Consider the following 8,262-nt stretch of genomic DNA (forward strand, 5'->3'; position numbering starts at 1 on the left):
TGCAGAGAGCCCCTTTTGCTTGAAAGCACTGATCTAATCATGTTTGGGGTTTGGGATTTCACCCCGGTTGTTGGCTTATTTCTGAAGGGATCGGCTGTGTGTGTACAAGGCTGTAATCACTCAGCTATATCCCACTAAGGTCCTAATGGGAGCATTTGATTGTGAAATGATCCTGACAAATTCTAAGATTAGAACTGAGTGGGAAGAGACATTATATTGCTTTTAAAAAGCATTGTGCAGCTTTTTGAGACCACGTTTACACTAGGGACACTGTAGTCATTTTCTTTTACCAAATGCCCACATAAGTAATTTATCTTGAGCATCACATTTCTCTCTTCTTTGCTTCAGGCCTCTACACATGTTCCATGACCTTGCAGCCAATGACCGACCACCAGACCCGTGTGCTTAGTATGTCCATGACCAACCTACTGGTGAGGGCAGGCGTGCAGGGCAGTGCCTTCTCTGGGGAACAAGTCAGTGCTGTGCTGCCCGTAGAGCCGGGCCTCTACTCTGACCAGACTGAGTTGCTGCTCTCAAACCTTCACCCATCAACTGAGCTCACCATCTATGGCCCGACTGTGGCTCTGTCCAGCATGGAGGTCAGAATAAACATTGTTGCTTGCAGAACCTCTAATCAAAATGTGCTACTGTTACATCTTTTACATTGTTTAAGTAAATGTACAAGTATTTATGTATATAACACTGTTCCACATCTTTAGGTGGTGTCTAATTCTCCCAGCATTGCCGTCCAAGAGAAGGAGGTACACCATGACTTCCCCAGTTTCTCAAAGTACACCATCAGCGCTGTGGATCCTCAGGCAGCGCTCTCTGCTTCTATTTCCATAAGCAGCACTTCCTGCGGCCAGACTCTCGCCATCCCAGTCACTTTGATTCACGTGGCTGATCCCAGTGCTGCCAAGCAAGGTTAGATTTCCCTTCAGTGCAAATGACAAGTCTCTGCCTCAGGACACAAGGTCTTGTTGCTTAAAAGTGAGGTCACAGGAAAGGTAGTAGAGCTGTCACCTCTACAAACAATCAAGTCTGAACCAGCTTGAACTAACGTGTAATTAGTTTGAATTAATTCAAATGCACACCAAGTGGACTAACAAGGACCTGGTGCATTCGTTGCCTCACTGAGTGAGAAACTAACATTACTGTAAAGCAGTTGCATTTCACAGTATGTCAGCGATACAGCAGTACTGTACCTTTATCCCACATTTTCCAAAATTCTCATTTCCTCCTCACGTTAGTTCTCACGTGGTTTGGTGTCATGATTGTGCATTCAGCATAGCTCTCGGGTTTTCCTCATTTCACTTGAGGAGAACAGGGCACGTTGTAAGTGGAGTACAAGCCAGGGTCGGTTGTGCTTATTTATACACTGAGAATTTTGAATTTGGACGTGGGTCTAATACCCAAATACCCCTCGCCCCTAGCATGTAGCCCTACCCCTCCGTTTGCTGTGTTCATGCCTACGTGAAGAGTGTCTCGATTCTTTTGGGATAGACTGCTAGGGCAAAGTGCTAGGTGTACATGGCCCTCCAAACAGGAGGTTTATTAGAAGCTTAAATCTGAGCATCATGTGAAGTCTCAGTCTTCCAATGTGTATTGGTCCATTTTGTTGCATAACACAATCACTACAAGCTTGCTGATCTCTCGGTAGCTCACTACCTAGCCAACTAACGTACCATTATTGTGGCGCATTTTGATGTATTTCAATATGGCATTCCCTCCTTTGATGCCATGCGATGCCCAAAAACTTAACTGAGGCCGAGCAGTGAAATAGCTTCAGTTGGTTCCGCTCCTCTAATATCTGTGTAGACTGGCAGGGTAACAGCATGGGTCGTTAGTCTGTAATGAAGCAGTGTTCTCTTTTCATTTGATGACTTGATTGATAGTGTGTGGTTCTGAATGAATTTTAAGCATCTGTGCTGTTCTGTGTCCATCAGATAAAAGGCGAGCAGCCTTGTGATAACACCAGGTCTGCCACAGTGACACAGGAGAATTCACCACAGCTACAGACAGGCACATTTGTTATGTAAACGTCATAGACAACAAATTATGGCGGTTGAGGGTCTTGACGTCCCATTTCATAGCAGGAGATTTCAACCATTACCTCTTGGAATTCTGCGCTGAGGGGCAAGAAAGCTCTCGACAACAAGGGGTAGGGATAAAAATTGGAGATGGGATTTGGCCTGTATTCTATAGCGCTTTTCTGGTGAATTGTCATAGCTTGAGCATGATTATAATAATCTTCTATATTTAGTTTATTGAACAACTTATTTAACAAGTCAAACTCTATTTGCTGCTTCGATAACATTTCTGCCAACTGTAGGACACGTCCGGTTTTCCGAAAGCGTTGGGATTTCAAATTTCATTACCACTTTTCGACAGCATCATTATCCCTCAGTGCCGGGGCTAATATTTGTTAGTGTGTTGTTCTCCGTACTTTGAAGAGGTTTTGACAGCCTGTTATCTCATCCACCTCTCTCTCTCTCCCTGTCTCTCTCAGCAGCTGCTGCTCCGGACTCCCTGCACAGCTTTATAAACTCCTATGAGATGATGTTCTTCACCCTTTTCGCCCTGCTGGCTGGTACAGCTATAATTATAATCGGTGGGTCATCTCATTTCTGTTCGGGAAAAGCTATGCTTGTAAAACTGAAGTATTTTGAGGTTCTGTAATAACTAATTAGGGTTTGAATACCTGGATTATTTTGTATTATAGTGAGGAATAATGAGGTTTCAGTTCTTTTCAGCTTCAGCTTGTCATTCTTTGTTTGACGGAATACTTTTTTTTTCTGTAACTTAAGCGTACAAGGCATTGAGGCTTTACTTTTGTCTTTTAGTTATTTATATTTTTTATGGTTTTTTGAAACTGAATGTCTCCACCGCTGTGAAGCACAGCAGGGTCAGCTCGTCATTTATAGCAAAAGGAACAAATCCCTTCAAAAGTGAAGTACTGTCTTAACTGGACAATCTCTGTTTGTGTTCATCATTGGTGGTCACAAATTGAAGCACTTGAAGTTGTGAAGACATTTTGTGATTCCCTAAAGCTTATTCGATGCAGAGCTCTTCAAACACCTCGATGAAGTGTTTTTAAATGTGTTTTTCTCCCCCACAGTCCTTCACTCAGTGTTAAATCCAAGGTAACAGGCTCATCATCCTGCTTTCATCACAAGGACACCATCACCTACTTCAGGTAGGACACTGTCACTACTGTTAAGTAAATAAAGAGTAAAGCAGAAGGATATAACACAAACTGCCGGTCCTTGAGCTCCATCTCGCTTTGGTTTTAAATGGGTAAAGAGAGGTTTGTGATGCGGCTGGGCTGTAAAGCTCCCCTGAGAATTAATTTAAAAATAAAAGGATAGAAGAGGTTATGACAGCATCCAGGAACCTTTTCTTGTGTCAGAAGAAAGTTTTTTTGTAATTTTTTTCTTTTCAAAGAAATGCAACCTCACCCATTGCAGATTTGTTTGGATGTAAAATTTTAGCAAAAGAACAAGTGGTACCACTCCGTGAGTCTCCAGTTTACTGCGAATGAAGCTGGCACAAGAGGTGTTCGATGTCTTGATTTATAGCCGGTGTTCTGGCTGCTACAGTATGTTTACACGCATCACCAATATCAATAAGCCTCTTTAAGCCAAGTAGTATGTCCTATAAAACTCGTCCATGTTTGTCCAGTTTTAACTCCTAAAATCTGATTTAGCTTGTTTATATATTTTTTTTCTCTCCACAAAGTGATCCTTGTCCTTCTTTACCCAGTGCTGTATTTGGCTTTTCTTTCAGGTTTAAACTCCTAAATTCCTTCAACCTCCTAATTCCAAGGATGGACCCCAACTGCCCCAGGTCGCGTCTCTATTATCCAGACTGATAAAGCTCTCTGTCTGGTCTCTATTTTTCAGAAGAACAACACCCCAGGCTATTAAAGCTCATGCAATGTGCCTCTCTCCCTCAGTATGAATGATGTGGGAAGTGACTGCAAAATCTTAGTTTCGTTCATTTGTCTTTACTCGTTGGTACAGACGTTAAAAAAAACAAAAATTGTTTCAGAATTGCAGATCAATTCAGAGCTGCAAGCTGAGATAACACGGCTACTTTTTTTGTGCGTATGTTTTTGTGTATGAAAACAGTTGATATATATTTACAGTTTGTGTGTCCCTTTTATGGTTTGCCATGGGTATTCTTATATAAAACCACTCTGGTATTTACTGACATCTTTTGAAGGCGTGCTTAAAAAGCCAGATCACTAGTTTGTGCTTAAACAGTCAGATTGCTTTGTGTGCTTGTTTTGTGTTTGTGTGTGCCACTTTTTATTTTACGTGTGAAATGTAATAACTCAGGATGAACCTTATTGTTTTATCACAAAAGGCAAACATTAATTTATGGGTGAAAAAATGTTCTTGTTATGTTAAAGCTTATACATTTTTTGTGAAAATGTCCACTGTAACCGTCCAATAGTGAAGAACCCTCCGAATGTGCACAATCCTGACTTGGAAAAGGTCCGTTATTTCTTTGGGCATTTTTGGGGGAATTTTAACTTCCCCTTTATACATTACTGAGTTTTGTTTTGAGCCATAATTCATGCAGCTCTTTCTAATTCATAAATGTGAAATGGTTGAGGAATGTGAACCGTCCTTCAGTTTTTATATCCCGGTGTCGCTTCAGTGCAAAAAGCAATCAAATGTGACCTGCTCTCATTTCTGAAAATGTAATGTTTGTTTTGTCCAGAACACATTTCATGAAAAGAGATTACTGTAGCATCGTTGGATTGCCGGGACATAAAAGTGTGACTTTGTTTTAAATGAGATATTTTTGTATTCGAGAGAAAAAATGTTGACAAGGAATCGTATTTATGTTAGCTAGTGAAATTCAGTTTTTACTGGAGGAGTGTGTGTGATAATCAAATGGCATCAGTGCTGTTTTTTTGTGTTTCAAGATTCATAGTCATGCCTTACAATCATATCTGAACAGCTTTTTCGGCACATAATACAGCCACAAGTTTGTTTGCTTGTGTGAATATGCTCTTGTCTTTGCTAATTAAAGTTTTTACTTCTCACGTTCAGCATCGCTCTTGTGATTATTCATCCAACGCATTCCTAATGTGAAAGGTTTACCTTTAATTCAGAGTTTAGCCTGAATAACATGCATGTTCAGAATTTCAACAGTTGATCAGTCACATAAAGCATCTTGTCTTCTCTGAGTAATTAGAAATACAGATGTAAATCCAGTCTGAACTAAATACTGTAGCTTGCAACGCTCATTCTGTCGTTCACTCCCACTCAACCTGCGCTCTTCCACGCTAACATCCCCATGAATTCATTTTCTGCATCAGTGCCGTTCCATTTACCTGCTCTTTTATCCATTTTTGTTTACCTCTTTGCTGAATTTACATCTAAACTGCTTTATCCTAATAGATACCGCTGGTGTTTGTGCACATTTCTTGGTTTTCACTGTGTCAATGTTTAATCTTTGTATGCACTAGTTCTTTTCATGGATTATTGTGTTTATACGGAGAAACACTGAAGTAACTTCTCAGTAGAGGCGACAACAGTTAAACAGGAATATTCATGCAAACTCAGCACAAGAGATGCAATTAGTAATGCAAGTGAAGCACTGTATGTAAATTTAAAGTTCCTCTTCAGTGATGACGAAATAAGCAGACATCCCAAAGCCTCACATACTGTCATATTGTACACACACACCAAAGGGGATTAGAAAGGAGGTCTTGTTTCGGGCTCCCTGCGGATGTGTAAAGGTTTGCGACCACTAATCAAATATCTCCTGTCTGTCTGTGACACTGCGTTTGGTGGGTCCAAGTCACCCGCCTCATTTGTACGCCCTCCACACATCAGCAACTGCTACACAATCATGAGTAGCTCGGCAGACTAGAAATGTGTGAAACATACAAATATTCATGTTGACATTGCAAATAAAACAGAAAATCTGCACATGTAAAGGGGCAATTTCACAAAAACTACAAAGTAAAAAAAAAATTTGATTATGTAGAAATTGGTATTTTGTGCAATTTGTTGCCCCCCCCCCCATAGTTTCTGATTGTAACACCATCCCAGGTCTGTAACAATTCATCAACATTCAGATGAAATAAAATACATGTGCCCCTTGACTATAAAAGCTACATTAAGATAACAAAAATGAAGAGATTACACAACCAAAACGGTAAGAAATACATCTACCCAACAGTCAAAAACTTTATACATATTCATGTTGACATATTGCAAAGAAAAGCGGAAAACATGCACTTTTGAAGAGGAAAATTTTAAGATATGACCAGAATTTTTTGTTGATACTACTTCATACCACAAGAGGCAGTAGTCCGACAGGCCTTTTAGCTGCAAGAGGTCAAGCTGCCGGTTTGCTCCCAAAAAATCTGAGTATAATGAAAGGAGATATTTTACACATATGTTCCTACTACAAAAAAACTTCAACCATACAGCGTCTTAACTCAACTTTTTCTCTTTAAACTCGAGCTTTATTACTTTGTCAAAGCAGTTCAAACTTCAAACTGCAAACAACATAAAACTCACCAAACAAGTCTTGGCTCGCCTTTGCTCGAATATAAATCCTCAGTCCGCAGAGTAAGACGTGGAAATATCCCATCCCTTTGTGCTGTGTTTCAGTTGCTGTGAGTCACCTCTGTGGTGAATCCCCGAATCTTCTAACTGGCATCTGTCAGTCCCCGAGGCTGGGTTCAGTCCCAGTCTAGTGCCCAGCCCTGTTTACTGGAAGGCTGCTCGACTGAGCCATTTCTCGCAAATTACTCTTTTACAGAAGCCAAAACTCAAGATTTTTTGGCATAATGTACAACAATTCAGCTCTAATGTTATTGTTACTAGAAGCTAATCGCAGGGGTCTGCGGAAATGATGTCTACAAGCACGTAAAACCCACAAAACATGCGCCGCTGCGTGTGAAAAGTGATCCAGAGTTGGGACACGCAACAGTGACGACACTAATCTTTGCATTATTTCCCCACATGCTCTTTATTTCTCAGAGGGGGTGTAATGCAGAGAGAACCTACACTCGTGCCCGGGGGGCGTTTACGAGGATGCTCAGGAAGGCCAGCTGTGTGGCTCAGGCTACGGCCCCAACAGGAGCCTAGGGGGTAGTTCTAGGATGTGGGAAAAGACAACATGTTAACTGCTGTGTAAAGAAACACACCAGCTGATTGGCTGTCCAGCTCTGCAACGCAGCAGCAGCGCCCTGGTTTTGATTTACTGTCTGCTCTGGTTAAAACGGGATGAAACCCACAAGTGGAAATGACTGTTTTTAAATTACTCCCATCAAATGATAGCGGCATGTGGGGTTTTTCGGACGTGACCGTACAGTATATCTATAGCTCATTAAGGCAGTCGTCCGTGTTAAGCTAAAATGACACTCAATTTATTCTCTCCATTAAGGCACATGGGGCCGCGTGGACCCCACCTGTCAGCCTGTCGAGGCCAAGAGCCGTCTTGTTTGCTGCGTCGGTGGGTGAAGGGAAACCGCCACTGTTCCAGATGGCTTACTGTGCCGTCAGTTGGAGGGGGGGGATCGATGAGGTGGGACCTGACGAGACTGGTGAGGATGCTCCCAGGGGATGATCGGGAGGGTGTGAGACGATCCACATGGAAAACACACTTGCATGTGAGGGGAGTCAGAGGTCGCTGTTTTGAGCCCAATGAAAGCGATTTGTGACGTAGGGTTTAGTGGCAGACATTTAAAGATCCCATCCACACATGTGTTAAAGGGATATTCCGGTGTAAATTTAATCCATGTTCCAACACACTGTGACTGTGAGTAGGACCCCCCCCTCGAGAGATAAAGTTTGCAGACCGCTAGCTAACGTAGTTTTAGCATCCTAAGAAACAACAGCATGACAACAATACATTGCAGTAAATGGGTCCAAGTATAATCCGCCATCAAAAAGCCACAAATAATGCTCAGAACGGCACCAAACTTCAGCAACATTAGAAACAGGGTCCCAGCACATATTTCGAGGCATCAAACATTTGATATCGTTGCCGGATTTGTCAGAAAAGATGAACAAAACTCACCACCCGAGAAGCCTTCCTTGTTGTGGGGAAGCCCTGTGAGTCGATTACCGAGTGCAATAGAGTACTGCACTATGATCGCCACTCCGATGGCGGTTTATACTTGGACCCATTTACTGCAATGTATTGTTGTCATGCGGCCATTTCTGAGGATGCTAAAACTACAGCAAGACCCCCCATATCTCTCGAGGGGGGGTCCTACTCGGTGTCACG

The 8,262-nt window shown here is 42.0% G+C and overlaps 1 protein-coding gene and 1 long non-coding RNA gene across 5 annotated transcripts in view; one reads left to right on the top strand and one right to left on the bottom strand.

Moving 5' to 3' along the window:
- nup210 (nucleoporin 210) overlaps positions 1-5,062 on the top strand; it is a 27,431-nt gene extending 22,369 nt beyond the window's left edge. Inside the window, exons 36-41 of one of the 4 annotated variants that reach the window (XR_003984690.1) lie at positions 349-599; positions 720-761; positions 851-924; positions 2,510-2,611; positions 3,119-3,196; positions 3,787-5,062. Coding sequence is in view for 2 of the 4 variants with exons in the window: in XM_030423652.1 (XP_030279512.1) it covers positions 349-599; positions 720-924; positions 2,510-2,611; positions 3,119-3,147 (587 nt within the window). In the remaining 2 variants the exon portion in view is untranslated. Of the gene's footprint in view, positions 1-348; positions 600-719; positions 925-2,509; positions 2,612-3,118; positions 3,197-3,786 lie in introns of those variants that run through there. The other 3 variants (XR_003984691.1, XM_030423652.1, XM_030423653.1) reach the window with 3 other exon arrangements.
- The window catches only part of LOC115585346 (uncharacterized), a 9,211-nt gene extending 2,483 nt beyond the window's left edge, over positions 1-6,728 (bottom strand). Inside the window, exons 1-2 of the long non-coding RNA XR_003984692.1 lie at positions 6,546-6,728; positions 6,319-6,388 (exon numbers count right to left, since the gene is read on the bottom strand). This is a non-coding gene — a long non-coding RNA (uncharacterized LOC115585346). The remainder of the gene's footprint in view (positions 1-6,318; positions 6,389-6,545) is intronic.
- Positions 6,729-8,262: the final 1,534 nt, after the last annotated feature.

This window comes from Sparus aurata, chromosome 7, assembly GCF_900880675.1.
Source record: "Sparus aurata chromosome 7, fSpaAur1.1, whole genome shotgun sequence".
Taxonomy (NCBI): Eukaryota; Metazoa; Chordata; class Actinopteri; order Spariformes; family Sparidae; genus Sparus; species Sparus aurata.